Source organism: Zingiber officinale, chromosome 10A, assembly GCF_018446385.1.
Source record: "Zingiber officinale cultivar Zhangliang chromosome 10A, Zo_v1.1, whole genome shotgun sequence".
In the NCBI taxonomy this organism is placed as follows: Eukaryota; Viridiplantae; Streptophyta; class Magnoliopsida; order Zingiberales; family Zingiberaceae; genus Zingiber; species Zingiber officinale.
Window position 1 is genome coordinate 4,621,794 of NC_056004.1, and position 17,908 is coordinate 4,639,701.

The 17,908-nt window shown below is 41.1% G+C and overlaps 3 protein-coding genes across 4 annotated transcripts; 1 reads left to right on the top strand and 2 right to left on the bottom strand.

Annotated features, from left to right (window-relative positions):
- Positions 1-598: 598 nt before the first annotated feature.
- Positions 599-1,015, bottom strand: LOC122028052. The gene has a single exon (XM_042587074.1). It carries the CDS (start codon positions 1,013-1,015, stop codon positions 599-601), a length of 417 nt encoding a protein of 138 aa, XP_042443008.1.
- Positions 1,016-4,720: 3,705 nt separating this feature from the next.
- Positions 4,721-6,030, top strand: LOC122027468 (E3 ubiquitin-protein ligase ATL31-like). The gene has a single exon (XM_042586449.1). The coding sequence runs from the start codon at positions 4,841-4,843 to the stop codon at positions 5,885-5,887; it is 1,047 nt and encodes a 348-aa protein (XP_042442383.1). The 5' UTR covers positions 4,721-4,840; the 3' UTR covers positions 5,888-6,030.
- Positions 6,031-6,538: 508 nt separating this feature from the next.
- LOC122027469 (probable 4-hydroxy-tetrahydrodipicolinate reductase 1, chloroplastic) lies at positions 6,539-11,219 on the bottom strand. 2 transcript variants are annotated; one of them, XM_042586452.1, is made up of 9 exons: positions 10,861-11,219; positions 10,102-10,304; positions 9,614-9,851; positions 8,922-9,055; positions 8,745-8,819; positions 7,922-8,023; positions 6,971-7,080; positions 6,793-6,880; positions 6,539-6,712 (listed from the first exon to the last, which is right to left on the bottom strand). In XM_042586452.1, the coding sequence occupies exons 2-9, from the start codon at positions 10,273-10,275 to the stop codon at positions 6,644-6,646; spliced, it is 990 nt and encodes a 329-aa protein (XP_042442386.1). In that variant the 5' UTR covers positions 10,276-10,304; positions 10,861-11,219; the 3' UTR covers positions 6,539-6,643. The 2 variants fall into 2 exon arrangements, with proteins under 2 accessions (XP_042442386.1, XP_042442385.1); XM_042586451.1 differs by having other exon boundaries at positions 10,102-10,316.
- Positions 11,220-17,908: the final 6,689 nt, after the last annotated feature.

The following is a 17,908-nucleotide window of genomic DNA, read 5'->3' on the forward strand; positions in this document are numbered from 1 at the left end:
TGACTTGTCAATCCAATCTTTTTACAACCCGGAAACTTTTTAAGTTTTCAAACATTTAATTTGAACCACCGAGTTTGGCCTTAAACACGCTGCATAAGCTCTGGAGATGGGAGTATCACTGCAATTACTACGAAACCTCATCTTTGCATCCAACCTAACTCGGTAGAATGGCAGATGTTGGTGTGTGATTTCAGCTACCATTATAATGAAGGCTCCAATTAGTAATTCTTTATAAGTAGAACTTGATTGGCTGTTTATTTTAAATGTAATATTAGTTTAAAATGATAATATTGATCTCAATTTCTAGAATAAACGAATAATAATGGGGCGATATCAACAATGTTTACAGCATGGTCGCCAATCACGGGACAAATCCAAAGCAAATCTATTGAATTTGACAATAAAAAAATCTAACTTAGACAATTAGGATGATGGCCAACAAATGTGCATCAATGTTTCATTCCTCACCCTCTGTAAGTGAAGGAAGAATCTAGTAGAAAAAGCTCCAGAGATAAATTCGAAACAAACGCACAGTATACTGAAGGAATCAATCAAAGAAACAAAGAACGTGTGTTTAGTAGTTCCGTTTGTTAGTTAATTAAGCAAACAAGACCCACTTGGCTGAATGCTTCTCTTTGAAGGTCTGTGAATGCATCAGATTAGCTCCGCCGCGGCCCTCTTCCTTGTTCCTCCACGACCTCTTCGAACCACTCATCACCTTCCACCAGCCCTTCTCTTTCTTCCTCGTTTTCTTGATTTCCCCCTTTTCCTTCCCTCCTCCCAGGCCATGGAGGTGCAAGGGGGAGGAATCCTCCGAGGAAGAGACATCCGAGTCGGAGGAGGAGGAGCAAGGCGAGGAGGAGGAGAGGTAAGCGGTGGCAGATGGGTAGTGGTGGTGGGAAAGGTGGGAGAGGCACTCCCGGAGGCAGTATGGACAGACTCCGGTGGCTTGCCGGTGCCTCGGGTGGCGCCGGCACCGTCCTCCCTGCTCATCACTCGTCGACGGCCGCCCCATCAATCAACTAATCAGTCCTCTCTTCTAATATCAGATCAGATGCTGCTCGAGCAGAGGAGAGTTATTATTATACCATAAGGAGAGAGAAGATGGCGCGAAAGTGCATTGGGATCGATCAAAATAATTTCGCGGACACTTCGTGGACGAGAACAACGTGGACTCGTCCAAATCAAAGTTAGTTGGACTTGGACTCCAGTGAGGCGCCCACGTCGCAGGGCGACGAATGCCAATTCGGCGATGGAGCGCTCCTCTTGTATTAATCACCAACACCTTTCTGGTAGACAATAAACGTGCAGATTTTGCTCGTTTTTTTTTAATGTGGAAATTAGAGATTTTCGATGTTTGATAGCCTCGCGGAATTTATGGGGCCCACCGATGACACGTTTAAAATACGAGTCAAAGAACGATTATTTTGCAAGGAAAAAGTACAAGTCAATTACGTTCTTCTTCGGATGGCGCCGTCGGTCATTGGAACCGGCGCTTGATAATTATACACGAGTATCGGACGGACGACTCTTCAGTTCCGGCGGCAAGTTTCATTATTGAAGAATTAATTGAAGAACTGGTGGTTGGGTGGGTCTTGGCCGGCGGAGGGGCACGAAAGCGGAAGCTGCTCCCGCCTCAATAGTTGTGCACGTGGCCCCTTCTTCGTCCTCCTCGTTCAGAATTGCAGCTCCGCCTCGTAACCCTCTTTTGTGGCACGTTTCATGTGACTTCTCGTGCCTCCCCCGCGAACGGCGAACCCCATCGTTGCCTGGCGAGCATGCAAATAAAAATGCCATGATGAAGAGGCGTTGGGTTAGGAGAGGCAGGTTTGGGGCGAGATCTGCTGCATAAAGTGGTGACATAGGCGTTGGGTTCGTGGAAAGTTGGAGCATGAGGCCATGATGGGATCATGTGTGATCCACACACATTTACGTCTTGGATCTGGATGTTTTGGAAAACTGATCACTTGTGGATGAAAGGTACCAAAGATGAAGTTAATTTCGAATATTTATGTCCATCATTCATTGATCAAGCAGAACGATTTGTTTGGATTTTCCCTTGGCCTCTTTGTCTTGGCCATTTCTTTGTTTAGTTAGTTCGTCAGCTTTCTCGATGATGGGCGCGATCATCGCATACACTTTCACCATTATATGACCAACCTGTTGAGAAAGGTGCACAATCCAATTAGTATCTTTCTCAATTACTATCGACTCCACGTATTTAGTTCTGGTTCAAATTTAGCCATCATCCATTTTATTTTCTCGAACTAAAAGCATCATGAAAACCCGACTAGATTGATATCAATGCTTATAGATACAAGAAAAATGATCATATTCATATAGAATTAATCGAAGCAACTAACTGACGAGATTTCACTAACAAGTTTGTTAATATCCTATTTATGATGCTGACTAAAGTTGGCTTTAGATCGATGCAGGCAAATCCATGGGAAACAAATACCATAAAAATGATTTTTTTTTTATCCTGTCCAAAAATTGTGAAAAATGCTAGTTGGAAATGTGGCTTCTAGATTGACCTTGTGTAGAATCTCTTCTATTATGCAATACAAGAAATATCAATGTCGGGTCAAGGAAGGGGTCCCGGTATTGATCCTCCGATGTTCAAATCAGTTATCTGAAAAATGAAAAAAATCAGAACAACAGTAAACACAGGCGTAAATAGTAAATAATGCGTACATTCGCCTGTACATGAACCCTCCTTTAGAGCATCTACAACGCGGCGTTAAACGCCGCGTTATAATGCTATTGTGCATTAATGCCATGTTGCAGGATGCCAACGTGGCGTTCAAAAGCTTGAACGCGTTCAAGCAATGGAACGCGTTCAAGTGTTCGTGGGATGGGCCAGGGCGGGCCCACCCTATGTGCAAAACTTTTTTTTTAATTTTTTTTACCAACGACACATGCAACGACTTGTTAACTTTTTTTCTTTTTTACCAACAGCACATGCAACGACTTTTTTAAATATAAGTTTTTAAATAATGATTTTTTTAAATAACAGATTTACATTTTTAAATTAAAAATTAAATAACGGTTATTTATTTAATATGTTATAATGTTAAAATGAGTGAGTGGATGGTGGGACCCATGAATAATGAGTATTAACGTTAAAAGGGTTATGGGTAAAAGAAGGATGTTGTTATAACGAGTATGTGGTAGTGGGTCCATGCTTTTTGATGAGGTGGTAGGTGTTATAACGTTAGAGCATTGTGGATGCTCTTATATAGCGCCCCAGTGAGCGATATGCACGCACCTCAAGGCACGGACACACTTCGCTTACCATCCTATGAAAGGACTTGTCAGGGAAGTGTCTCTGACACCATACCTTTATAGGACAATAAAAGTTTCCGTCGTACGATCCGCCTGTTGACCATGCTTCGTTATCGACATTATCTTCCAAAAAGATATAAAAGGGATTCCACTGTTTGGTTGAGCGAGGGAGCCATTCGGTCGGGGATCCATGCCCGGTCAACCTCAGACGATCTTCTATATAATCCTTTAGTCCAGTTGATATTGTTTCCGTTCAATCAGACTAGCGCTTTAGTTGCCTTAGAGTTCCTCCATTTCATGATGAACATCTGATGTTCTAGTAGTAGTGCTCTAGGTTGTTCGGGCATTCTGCTCGATCAAGCCACTTGTTTGATCGACAATTACAATAGAACTTCGTTCAGCCATCTTTCATGAGCCTGTTGATTCTCTGTGATTGATCATCTTGATTTTGATTATACGAAAAAGATATTATTTTCATATGGAAAAGCAGAGGTTCGAGGACCTTTTCACTGCATCCTTCTCAGCAATTTCAGGAAGTCCATTGGGGATACCAGAAGTCGTTTTCTCCGTTATCCTTGCAATTTTCTCCGCGGCTTCAACAGTAGTGTCTGCAGAAGAAACAACGATTTATTCTGTTGATGTAGATTGTATCAGAGGAGCCTTCTGTTTTAAAATTCTCCTGTACAAGGGTACGAAACAAAGTCTAGCACCGATCGATCCAACCAGCCTCAACGTCCTTCAAAAATGAGAAGTTCCCATCAAATGCTTAGAAATCAAGGACGGCGACTCCATTTTGATTGCTTAATTCACTTCAATGGAAGATCACAGGCCTTTCTTTTGACCAAATCCAAATGTGGGCTGGTGGTGAACTCCAATCAAGGGAGTTGCTGCTCCAATTGTCAATTGACGTGAAGTAATTGCCAAAGGGATTTGCAAAGTGCTCGGTTAAATTGACAAACTATTTTCGGTCATTTTGCCGACTTTTCTTTCGATTGAAAAATAACTCCTGTGCGTTTCAGAATTCAAAGGGAAGAAGAGTATGCCCATGAGTTGACATTTGAGCACCGCGAGTGTATTGAGCTGGCCGATTCAATCACGACGGTGCTTCCAATCACTGGCTGTGCTTTTTCCGTTCACCAAACTCACAATTAAAAGACAACTTGCATCGTCCTGTTTTTTTTTTATTGAAACAAAACACAGATTGACACGTTCATACCAAAATAAGAAGAAGAAAAATGGATTAATAAAATGCAAAATCTAATTCAAACTCAAATTGGAAAACATTACATGAGCAAATATATTATTAAACCCCAAAAAATATTATTAAAGTCCGACCGTACGCAAGAACATCCCGGTCAAACCCGGCATTGCTGGAACCGTATAAATTCCACGACGTCCCATTCATAGCTAAAACCATAACCATGCACCAACCTTCCGGTTCCAGCACTTATGGAGACTTAATTTGGCGACTCAAATTAGACTCGCCAATCACAACAAATAGAGAGTTTTCATTTCGAATCAATAGGGAGGTAAAACCGTGGGTGGATTGGAAATGTCCACCGCGGTCAATTACTATATTTTTCCTTCATGGCTTCGTCCGCAGCCTTCGATATTTTTCCTTCATGGCTTCGTCCACATGCTTGCACAATTGCACAGTGATACAATTTCTCCATCCATGGCCACCAAAATGGTGGCCTTTCTTCTATTGCTTCTCCTCCATCTCCGGTGCTCCGTGGCTCAAGTGTCCACCGAAAATCGCAACGGAAACTACAACTACTACGGGCGCCGGTTCAACCCGACGTTGGCCGTCGTCATCGTCGTCATCGCCGGCACCTTCTTCTTCCTCGCCGCCTTCGCTATCTTCCTCCGCCGGTGCAGCGGCGAAGATGACTTCGCCGGCGCCTTCTTCCGCGGCTCCGTGCGAAGGGATGGCGGCGGGTCCGCTTCACGCCGGCGGGGGCAGGGGCTGAGTCAGGAGGCGCTGGAGAAGTTGCCGAGGATGAGGTTCACGGAGGCGAAGGGGCTGAAGGGAGTCGCGCCGGAGTGCGCGGTGTGCCTCAGCGAGTTCGAGGACGACGAGGAGCTGGTGCGGCTCCGCCCGGGGTGCGGACACGTGTTCCACGCTGATTGTATAACCGCCTGGCTCGCCTCCCACGTCAGCTGCCCCGTCTGCCGAGCGAACCTTGCTGAGCTGGCGGCTGAGGCCACGACCGCCGGCGAGCCGCAGGCTCACACGGCGATCGTGGTGGACGAAGCAGAGGAGGCGGTGGAGCTCGCGCGACTGGGAAGACAGAGGCGGGAGGCGAGGTCCACGTCAGGGAGGCGTCCGACCACGTGGTTCCCGCGGTCTCACTCGACCGGGCACTCGGCGACTGTCCGTCCAACGGCTGTGGAAGAGGGTGCTGACGTCGAAAGGGCCGTCGTCGCCGAAAGGAACCAGTGGCCATCGGTCTTCTTGCGGTCTCTCTCTGCGAGGCTACCGGAGTGGGCGGGGAGGAGGAGGGGAGACGAGGAGGGGGTGAACTCCAGGGGAGGTAGGTCGGCTGCCGCTACTGACGCCGGGTCTTCCTCCACTTCTTTCCCGCCGTCGCAAGTTTGACCAGTAGGGGAAGCAGCACTATTCTTATTCTTTGGTGTTGACTTTATCGGTTTCTTCCATTTTTTCCTTCTATTTCTTCATCGACTAAAAGAGCACTACAGATATGCAATGTACATATATATGTAGTTATTACTCTATAAAAGAAAAAACCTTTAAATCTATTTAGATTCGATACAAATGAACACAACGAGCAGGAAGTCAAGATCTGTCATTTCGTAGAATTTGATGAGACTAAAAATTAAATTTTTCACTTGTAATATTAGTTTAGCTGACGATGTGTTTGAGGATCACAACGTTTAGTTTAGGTATTTCCAATTGAAAATTTGAAAAGTTTACCGTACTTTTTGTCTACAGATATTAAAAAAGTGACGTCCGAGGAAAGTTCTTGAGGAATTTTAGGCTAAATAGATTTTTTTTTTCAAAACTTTTAATCATTCAATTCAAAAAAAAAAAAGAAAATTATGAATATTAAAATTATCTTTTTTTTAATCAATTTTCTTTTAAAGGATTGACTTCTTTTTTAAAAGGAATTGCTTTTTTATCTATTTGAGCAGGTATATCAATTCGAAAGTCTATCCATCCCGTCTTTTTTAGCTGGATGAGCGAGTCAAGTCCACAGACCAATTAGATAAGATTTGGAATCGAGTTGCGTGAGTGAATTGGTCTGGTTGATCTAGGCAATTCTGGACAGTCAAATCACCATGTTCCAATTACCTCTACTAGTTTCCAAGCAAAACGAATAAAAATGGCACATGATTATCGCATGTTTCCCTCTCTCAAGACGTCAATCATGTCATATATTCTTTTTTCAGCCTTTGACTTGACCTGCATCGAACCAACACTCCTTTTAAGTATGAAAATAATTTCAATTTGCAAAAATTGATGCGAAAAAAAGAAGACGATACCTTCTCATGCAGAAAAATAGCAGCGTCAATGGAACCCTCAGCGTAGATTGAGCGACCACAGACATTATGCTGGAACTCAAAAGAAACACTGCTCGGAAAATCAAACACATATTATGCAAAATTGTACTGGAGAAGTACATAAGAGAGCAGTTCACTGGGAAATTGAAAGATTCATTACGTTTGGTCAGGTGATGTGAGATGATACAAATGGAATGCATGACCTGCAAGGTACTCTTCAGGGACACCCACCATCTCAACTTGCTTCTTAGGATCTCTGATCTGTTTAATCTGTTACACGTTGAGTTCATTAGAAACGTAGTATGCCAACCAAAAAAGAGTTTTACAAGTTTACCATCCAATTTGGTGCAAGACATCTCTCCATGGTCATGACAAAAAACAAAAGAAGTTCTACAAGTCGGAAGGTATAAGAGAAGATTTTGGACTTTTTTGGTGTCTGTGTGGGCTGCTGCCCCATATCATAGATTCCCTTACGATTTTATGGGGGATTTCCTATGTGATGGCAGGTGATGGAGGCTGAAAAAAAAAATGCTTTTTTTTACCAGTTTTTCTGTAACAATGGTATTCGATAGTTTGACCAAATTATTGTCTTTTATACCCTATTATAAAGACTTGAATTCTCTATGGATTAAGCTTATGTTGAACCACCTTATATTGCTCTTGTTCTTTTTGTGTTTGTGCTACTCTACTATGGGAATGAAAACTACAGCATATGCCATTGTACTAGAGGTAATATCAATTTGTAGAAGCATAATATGAATATATAAGTGTTTAGTTTGTGAAAATGAGAAATAGCATAGTGCAACAGTGGTCATCAACGTCATATAGTATCAGGGCATTTGTAATTTTACCAATTATAGGTAAATCTAAGGTCCTCTAATCAATGTAACTCAAAATCTTTAACTAATATCAATTATTTGAAAAATAAACTGAATTCAGTTGCAAAAATATGCTTTTTCAATGTGACCACCAATTTCTCCCTCCAATGAAAACGAAAGGTAACAAATATTTTTTTAAAAATATTTTTTTAAAAGAAAAATGCATTTCACTGATGCTTAAGCCAAAGCTTGAATCGCATGATTCAAATATTTTTTTAAAAACATAACAGTACCTGATTCAAGTCGAAATTGACGCCAAGCTTCTGAAAACATGATATGACAGCTTTAGCTGTACCTGAAGTATCCAATTTGTTAGCTTGATGCGACTCCATCACCTGTAAATATCCTCATAAATATTAACCATATTTAATTTATTTCATTTCCAAAAAGAAAACTAAAAGCACAGAGTATAAAAAGGAGATCAATTTTACTATTATGAAAGGTGCTCTTAAAAAGTTGATAGTTGACCAAATTTTAAGCATTTACAATCCACAATCATTCTAAAATCCATTGATTTGTGGTCCTCAAATTCAGAAGTTTATAGTTCCTATTGGTTAGATGCGCATGAAAAAAACAACAATGATTCCATTTCAAGAGACAAGTAAGTTGATTTCAACAAAATGAAGAATCAATACTTGACCCTGAACTAATAGTGAAACAAAATATCAACACATCAAGCTTCCACGTCTCTTAACATATGATGCTCATATGATCTATCCTAATGGTCAAAGTATGATCAGCTAGTTGGATTGAATTAAATAAAGCATGTTGACAACAATCTCCCAAGACTTCAAACTAGTTTATAGGCATTGATATGAAATGCTAAAATGATACATGGTCAGAATTCTTACCCTGAAAAAACACGCTTATAGTTATCTTTTTTATTTCTAGCTACAATGATAAAGTAGAAATCCTCAATTCGGCAAACCCTATTTACTAACTTATGAGTTTCGCTAGTAACACAATAAATGATCTATAATCTAATTTCCACTAGTGAAATCTACTTTCAATTCATTCAGCACTCTTCAGAACTTATAAAATATGGTATTCATATACCTCTAGAGAATAACCAGAAAATGCTCCAGGAAACTGATCTGCCATGATTTCCATTGCCGCAAGAAATGCTACAACCTAATGAAAAAGAGAAGTAGATATAGTTAAGCAAGATGCCCTCATGACTATAGTAAAAAAAAAAATAGTAATGACATTTGAAAATTGGATTTTGTGAAACACCTGCTTCCCCATTTGTGGAGAGATAACTGCATAGACATTTGCATCTTGAACTGTTTTGTACAACATATATCTGTCCCCGCCAGTTGTCCCCATTACAAATGGCACACCAAGTTTACAGTAAAGATCAGCATTTGCTGCGTTAACCAAAAACAGGTATGTATCCTGAGATAAAATTAATTTACTTAAAAGAGCAACTTGTGCACGAAGCTCCCGCCAATGCGGGGTCCTAGGGAAGGGCCTATTGTACATAGCCTTACCTACTTTGCAAGAGGCTATTTCCGAACCGTGATCTCTAGGTCACACGGCAACAACTTTACCGTTGCATCAAGACTCCCCGTTAGTAAAATAAATTAATTCACTAATGCAATTAAAAATTGATACATAAGCAAATAAAAAAGAAACAATCGTGCAAACAGTAAATCAAGGACAAATACCAAAAAAAAAATTTCCTACGCCTATAAGTTACAAAAAACTTGTTACCAAAGGTGATGTTTATTCAAAGTAATGTTACTTTAAAGCATGATTTATGCATGTTAATCAAAACGGAAAGATCATAGTATTGCGCCTAATCTATGTAATCTTGAATATTGTTGAGACATATGTCTTTACAATTCCCTGCATAAATATGGCTTGTAGATTTTAGCAAAGAAAGAAGTCATATTAAACAAGAAAAGCTAAATGGAAAACAATACCATTTACAGCATCAGGCACTGTATAATCCACCACAATAAGGTCAGGATTCTCCTGAATGATAGACGACAGAAGACTTTCTCTTTCAGATGGACCATGTATCTGAATCTCAGTAGAGCCAACTTTTATATTTCTACCAGGTTTCTCTACGCTACTAAATGACACAGGAAGTAGTTGAAGCCCAGCAGAAAGTGCAGACTCTGCAACTGCTTTCCCCATTTTTCCAGTGCATCCGTTTACCTGTGCAAATGAAGCTTTAGAATAGATGTCTTCCTGTTCCTTATCTAAGTTTATTAATTAAACAGCTCATTAATTAAACTTATCAGTTTAGAGAAGGGTTGCCTCCGCCCTTCACTCTAAAAAAGACATTCTTTATGAACCACATATTAATATACTAAAAGTTTCAGCCTAGAACATCTGAGTTGTAGTTCTGAGAGATCAGTTTAAATATCTAAAACCATACATCATGGAAAATGAATTGTGCACATACCAGAATAGGGAAAGACCGGCCAGGATTCACCGCAACATTGGATGTGAGTTGCGAATGGCTTATGACACTACAAACTAGTGGAGGGAGCTGCCAGCGGTTTCGTCGAGCTAAAAGTGGGTGGCCAGTGTTTGCTAGACAGTAGGTGGCAGTCATTGGGGGCAGCAAGGAGTTCATTGCCGCAGTGTTGGAACTAGGACTTTCACCTAGATGCAGCACTACATAATTATATCAAAAAAAAAAAAAATCAACATGACATATTTACTTCATCATAACAAATATAGTTAAAGAGTTGAGCAAATTAAAATACAAAAAGACAATGAAAAATCAGATTCAATATATTGCAATAATCATTCAAGAAGCAATGAATAATAATAATAATAATAACACTAACACTAACAACAATAACATGTACATGAACATATTGAGTCAGTAGTTTGAGCAGGTGAAAGTTGAAACCTATAAACAGAGTTGAACGAGAGATTGGATCTAACACAAATTTGCCAAGTATAATATTTAAGCTAATATGCTAATTTTTCTCCCTAAAATTTAACTATGGTTCTCAATAAATTCATTCTAGCCACTGTGAACTGCTAGAAACGTGGGAAATGAGGTTGTATATTTTAGAAGAATCAATCACAGCAATAATCTCTAAACTATTGACAATTTAATTTTGATCAAAACGCTTGATGAAGTCTAAACGATGATGCAGAACTAATTGAAAGTGTAATCAACATTCTTTAGTGGGAAAGTCTTCCATACCTAGTTTCCCGTTCTGTCGATAGTCGCCGGCCCAGGGAATCGGGAGTACGGTGGATAGATGCTGTCACCTGCTGTCGCGAATGCTTCCTGAGAGGATGAAAGACTGGCTCATAGGAACGGACGTGGAACGGCCGGAACGAGTGTTCCGGAACGGGAACGCCTCACGCCGTTCCAAAGTTTCGGCAAATAACGTGGCTTGCTCTGAAACTCCGTTCTCGGACGTTATAACGGTAATACCTCCAGATGAATCGGACAACGAAGTGGGAGGCGCTCCGGCGTGGCCTGAGAGAAAGAAGGCGGCGGCGGCAACGGTTTAGGGTTTCGGCGCGCGAGACGTGAGAGAAGACAGAGAAGACGTAAACTTATATTTTGATAAATAAAATTCATTTTCTAAAAATATAATCATTTTAATATATAAGATAATAAAATATAATGAAAATTCATTTTAAATTTTTAAAAAATCTATAAAAAATTCTATATAATCATATAAATTTATTTTCTTATTAACTATTATTTAGATTATTATTATTATTTTCCTAAATAAATTTAATTATATTAAATTTTAATTAATTTTAAATATTATCATTATATAACAATTTTTTATTATTATTATTATTATTGATGCGGTGATGAAAGAGGGCTACACCAGCGGGTCAGAGTAAAAGAAAAACAGCGAGCGTGGAGGTCAAAGTCAAAGCAGTCAAAGACCTCCTCTTGGGAAATGGACAAATTGAGCCGAGCGGCACGTTGTCTGTCCGGCCGGATGTGACCACCCAGTTGGCCCAAACCATGTCCGAACGGTTGCTCTAGGAAAGCTCGCGAGTAAAGCTGATGGCTAAGTAGCAACTCCCCCGAACCATCACCCCCAAGCGGGAGGCATGCCTGGTCAGACAAAGGGCAGCCCTCCGACAACAGTACAATCGAACGGAGGGCAAGACAATAGTTCTATGCATTATGTCCGAAATGGGATTACCCGATCGAGTAGCAGCTGGTCGACCGTGTGTGGACCTACGGATTATCTCATCATATTATTTTGAGAGTTTGTGCTGCTGACAACAGAACATGTCCAGCAGGCAAATCCTAGAGTTGATCTTGATGAGTCCCAAATGACCAATGCTTCAAAGCCTAGGAGGGTCATTAGAAGGGTTGCTAGGGAAGTCATCCCTAGTGAATACTTAGTGAACCCAATGAGCTCCAATAGGTATTGGGTTCCTAGGAGCGTGATTTCATCACGCTAGATGAGTTAGAGTGTGCCAACCTTACTTGAATAGGTAGTTAACCTAATCATGGCAAAAGGTGGCACTTTAGGAATTTTCAAGGTGTAATCAAGCCTTGAATATGAAAATTGAAAATTATTCCTAAGGTGATTAGGATGTGCCAATCACATTTGAGGAGTTCTCTTAGGTCAATTTAATTGGCACATGGTGATCTAAACATACTTGGTATGTGATTTTTACACTTAGGAATATAGAATTTATGACAAAATGATCAAAATTATAAAAAATGGCAACTAAGACTAGAATTAGGTATTTTCTATACCTTTATGTGCTATTTGCCATATATTGTTTGTCATATGCCATGTCATGACATCATATTTATTTTATGATCATTTAAAATGTCATGATATTGCTTAGGTTAGTTAAATGTCATGCTTTATTTAAGTTTTATACTTTATGCCATGACATCATGACATTGGCACGTGTTATTATGTATGATATCATTTTATGCCATGTCATCATTTCTTGCATTTATAATCAATGAAATTGATTTAAGGTTAAAAACACAATTTGATATGGAGATCAAATTGATGTTTAGAAAATGCATGAGACCTTAGACTAAGATAACCTAAACTCATATCTCACATCAAAATTGACTTGAATGTGTTTGATACACCTTAGATGTGTGTGAGATATTAGGATGATGAGTTAGGATCAAGGTGCATGGTTCTTGTACCTAGATGAGCCTAATTCAAAATTGGGGATCATAGGGAAAGCTTATGTACAATTCATGTACATTTAGCCCAAAAATTGTGGTCCTAAATTAAATGATTTAAAATCATTTTAAAATTGATTTGAAAAACCTTGATGAAGCTTTTCTAGTGATAGCATTCATCATTGAGAAAGTTGATACAAAGTTGAGTTAAACTTGAACTATCTCAAAGTTTTTCGAACTTTGTATCAAGATTTAAAAATGAAAGTTATTTTCATCGAAAATTATTTTTCCATGATAGTATATGATATGAGGAATGTATCCTCAAAATTTTATAATTTTTGAAATTTTCTAGAGGTTTCTGAATTTCGGGAGAAGAAAATTTTAGAAATCAGAAATCAGAGGTCGTGGACCGATCAGGAGGTTCCCTGATCGGTCCAGGTCTGTGTGGATCGGTCACTGGACCGATCCAGAGGAAGCCTGATCGGTCCGGTGACCGATCAGGGCGTGCCAACTTGCTGAATTTCGACTGTTTGTCTGAAATTGCAGCTGTGGAAGTGGTGTTTTGGATTTCTAAAGGGTTGAAACTCTCCAAGACATTGTTGGTGCAATGGTTAAGGGGGAGTTGATCTTTAGGGGGAGTTTTACCTATTAGTCAAGGGGAGTTGACTTTTAGGGGGAGGTTTTACTCCTAAAAGACTTGAGTGATATGGGATTATCACTAAGTTAATTGTTGACCTTAGTATCGGGGGAAATTAAGAGTTTCAATGAAAGGTATGAGACTTTCATTAGGAAGAAACTCTTGACCTTGATTCACTCTTTTTGATGTGTGTCAAAAAGGGGGAGAGTGTAGGTTTGGGGAGAATGTTCAAGGAAGAACATTAGAAAACCTAAGTTAGGTTATGGTTTTGTCAAACATCAAAAAGGGGGAGATTGTTGGTGCAACCTTAGGTCAAGGTTGACCTGGTTGACCCGACTCGAGTTGACCTGACTCGAGTTGTATTTTGATGTTTGACGAAAACAGAAGAGTTGTATTTTGATTGTTGGTGCAACCTTAGGTGGAGATTGTTGGTGCAACCTTAGGTCAAGGTTGACCTGGTTGACCCGACTCGAGTTGACCTGACTCGAGTTGTATTTTGATGTTTGACGAAAACAGAAGAGTTGTATTTTGATGGAAGATTGTTAGTGCAACCTTGGTCAAGGTTGACCTGGTTGACCCGAGGTGAGTTGACCTGACTCGGAAAAGTCCAAGCAGGGAGCTTGGCATGGTGAAAAGTCCAAGCAGGGAGCTTGGCACGGGAAAAGTCCAAGTATGGAAACTTGGCACGGAGAAGTCCAAGTATGGAAACTTGGCATGGGAAGTCGGAGAGGGCTCGGTAGCTCGTTCTCCGGACTGAGGTCCGAGAGGGCCTGGAGCTTGTTCTGACTGACGTCTTCTGGGCCTCCAGACTGGGCTGACTTTCGAGAGGGCTCGGTAGCTCGTTCTCTGGACTGGATGTGGAAGTCGGAGAGGGCTCGGTAGCTCGTTCTCCGGACTAGATCAGAGAGGGCTTGGTAGCTCGTTCTCTGGACCGGACGAAGTCGGAGAGGGCTCGGTAGCTCGTTCTCCGGACTAGGTCAGAGAGGGCTCGGTAGCTCGTTCTCTAGACCAGGAAGGCAGACGGGAAATCCTGGTGAGTGAAGCCAGGTGAAAGTCCTGGTGAGTGAAGTCAGGCAAGGGAAAGTCATGGTGAGTGAAGCCAGGCAGTTGGTGAAAGTCCTGGTGAGTGAAGCCAGACAAGGGAAAGTCCTGGTGAGTGAAGCCAGGCAGTTGGGAAGTCCTGATGAGTGAAGCCGGGCAAGGGAAAATCCAGATGGGTCAAGGGTGATCTGACATCTGGTGTTGAGAAGGTCAAGTAGGTCAAGGGAGTGACCGGATACTTGACACGAAAAGGAAGTCCAAGTGGGTCAAAGGGATTGACCGGACACTTGGTGAAGAGTCTTAGCAGGTCAAGGGAGTGACCGGATGCTAAGCATGATGTACCAACTGGTCAAGGTTGACTGGAGGTTGGTGTGGGAGACTTGGGACTTGGTTTGGGCAAAAACCAAGCTCTGGATCGATCAGTGGATCGATCCAGCGATACGCTGGGTATCTGATCGGTCTGGTGACCGATCAGATAACGATCAGTGGCTTACTGAGGCTCTTCTGATCGGTCTGGAGACCGATCAAAGACGAGCCAACTCTCACAGAGAGTTGGCTGATCGGTCTGGGGACCGATCAGCCTAGAGCCTGATCGGTCCACAGACCGATCAGAGCACGATCAGTGGCTCTGTGAAGATATGGTTGATCGGTCTGGGGACCGATCAGACTAGAGCCTGATCGGTCCCATGACCGATCAGAGAGGCTCTGGACCGATCAGGGTGGAGCCTGATCGGTCCAGGTCCTAGCCGTTGCGACACAACGGCTAGTTCATGTGTCTTCTTCTTCGCAGGTTATAAAAGGAGATCGAGCCTCTGCTTCTGGTCTTCTTCTTCCTCTTCTTCCTACAGAGTTGCTGCTGTGCTCTTGAGCTTTGTTGAGTTCCGAAGCTTCGTGTGAGCTTCTTCGACTGAGTTCCTGCTGTTGTAGGCGTCTCGTGATGTTGCTGCTTCAACCAGTCGACGAGAAGGCAAGCGTGTTTGTTTTACATTCATATTGTCTTGTGCTTCTTTGAATTTTGTATACTTCTATCTTGCTGTTGCAAGAGTTATTGTGGCGAGGTTTCTCCACCCACAAGGAGTATATATTTGCCGGTTCTCCGGGGACTCATCCATCGACGGATTGATAGGCTTCGTCCACCTTACGGACACGCCGAGGAGTAGGAGTTTCATCTCCGAACCTCGTTACATCGACGTGTATTGAGGTTTGATTTCTTGTCTTCGTTTCTTGTGTTTATTTCCGCTGCGCTAACCCTAGTTTGTAGAAAGAAACGCGAAGATTTGGGGTCGGCTATTCACACCCCCCTCTCTAGCCGCGATCATCGATCCTAACAAGTGGTATCAGAGCGAGGTCGCTCTTCGCCGGATTAACACCCGAGGGAGCACAAGCTAGAGATGGATCAACTCGGAGAAGACATCACCATTCCACCCTTCTACGACCGCGACGACTTCGCGTATTGGAAGGTAAGAATGAGGTATTTTCTTATAACTAAATTTGAAAATTGGACTTGTGTTCAATTAGGTTTTACGCCTCCGATGGATAAGGAAGGAAAACCATTAGAGAAGAAGAAGTGGACGAAGGAGCAAATCCACCAATCCATGATTAATGACGAGGTAATGAAAATATTTGAATTCTCATTACCTAATGACATTTTATGTAAGATAGGTGGTTATAACAATGCCAAGGAGTTGTGGAACAACTTGGCCAAGTTCCATGAGGAGAGCTCCACTTCAAGCCATGAAGAGGAGTCAAGTGAGCTAAGTAGCTCACACCATGGAGGAGAGGAATTAGAAGTTGAGGGTTACTCAACATCTAAGGAAGAAGAGGATGAGAGCACTTCTTCAAGATTGGAGCAAGAAGAAGAAGCATCTACCTCCGGAAGGGATGAAGGAGAGAGTCTACATTCATCCTCAACCCTAGGTAACTCAAGCACTTCAATTTCAAATAAATTACACATATTGTGCTTTGAGTGTAGGGAATTTGGACACTACAAGAGTAAATATCCAAAGAGGGTTAGGAAGACTACACCGTCGCCAAAGATCAAGGAAGCCGGAGTCCCAATACGCAAGAGCAAGGAGCACGTGGTGTGCTTCCAATGAAAGCGAAGGGGACATTATCGGAGCCAATGTCCGAGGGGGAGGCAACCTCACAAGGACAAGAAACCAAGCACATCGATAGGGGGAGCTAAGGCAAACCCTAAGGTAACCTTTAAGGCTCATTATTGCAATAATAGTAAGATGCATGCTAGTAGTTTGATTGCAATTGCTAATAATGATAGGCATGATAACAATAGAAATCGATACACATGCTTAGGTGCCAAACATGTGAGCCTAGATAAGGATAACACTAGGAAAGCCAAACCTAGGATGAACTCATCTAAGGTTAAGGATAATCTAGGTAGAAATCCCAAAACAACTAGACACATGTCTAGGAATACCTCAAAGAAAAATGAAAAATTAAAAATTAAAAATTGAGGTATTAGAGAAGGAGAATCAAGTCTTGAGGTCAAGACTTGATACTTTGGAAAAGGCTCTTAAGAACTTGGAGAAGTCATCTCTAGGGTTTAAGGGTCAAAAACCAATGTCCAAGGACAAGAAAGGTTTGGGTCACAAACCTAAGTCCCAAGTGGTCAAACCCACTTATCATAATGTTCCATTCGATTATGGAACAAAATCTAGGGCTAGGAAGACCATCACCAAGGTCACAAGGGGAGTCACCCCTAGAGTTGATCTTGATGAGTCCCAAATGACCAAGGCTTCAAAGCCTAGGAGAGTCATTAGAAGGGTTGCTAGGGAAGTCATCCCTAGTGAATACTTAGTGAACCCAATGAGCTCCAATAGGTATTGGGTTCCTAGGAGCGTGATTTCATCACGCTAGATGAGTTAGAGTGTGCCAACCTTACTTGAATAGGTAGTTAACCTAATCATGGCAAAAGGTGGCACTTTAGGAATTTTCAAGGTGTAATCAAGCCTTGAATATGAAAATTGAAAATTATTCCTAAGGTGATTAGGATGTGCCAATCACATTTGAGGAGTTCTCTTAGGTCAATTTAATTGGCACATGGTGATCTAAACATACTTGGTATGTGATTTTTACACTTAGGAATATAGAATTTATGGCAAAATGATCAAAATTATAAAAAATGGCAACTAAGGCTAGAATTAGGTATTTTCTATACCTTTATGTGCTATTTGACATATATTGTTTGCCATATGCCATGTCATGACATCATATTTATTTTATGATCATTTAAAATGTCATGATATTGCTTAGGTTAGTTAAATGTCATGCTTTATTTAAGTTTTATACTTTATGTCATGACATCATGACATTGGCACGTGTTATTATGTATGATATCATTTTATGCCATGTCATCATTTCTTGCATTTATAATCAATGAAATTGATTTAAGGTTAAAAACACAATTTGATATAGAGATCA

What these genes read in the sequence shown, in the direction of transcription:
- LOC122028052 (XM_042587074.1), bottom strand. Translation starts at nt 1,015, where the DNA reads ATGGGGCGGCCGTCGACGAGTGATGAGCAGGGAGGACGGTGCCGGCGC.
- LOC122027468 (XM_042586449.1), top strand. Translation starts at nt 4,841, where the DNA reads ATGTCCACCGCGGTCAATTACTATATTTTTCCTTCATGGCTTCGTCCG.
- LOC122027469 (XM_042586452.1), bottom strand. Translation starts at nt 10,275, where the DNA reads ATGAACTCCTTGCTGCCCCCAATGACTGCCACCTACTGTCTAGCAAAC. An exon ending in TCAATTTCGACTTGAATCAG is followed by an intron (nt 7,081 to 7,921) that starts GTACTGTTATGT and finishes AACGTGTAACAG; the next exon opens with ATTAAACAGATCAGAGATCC. An exon ending in CTCACATCACCTGACCAAAC is followed by an intron (nt 6,881 to 6,970) that starts GTAATGAATCTT and finishes TTTTCCGAGCAG; the next exon opens with TGTTTCTTTTGAGTTCCAGC.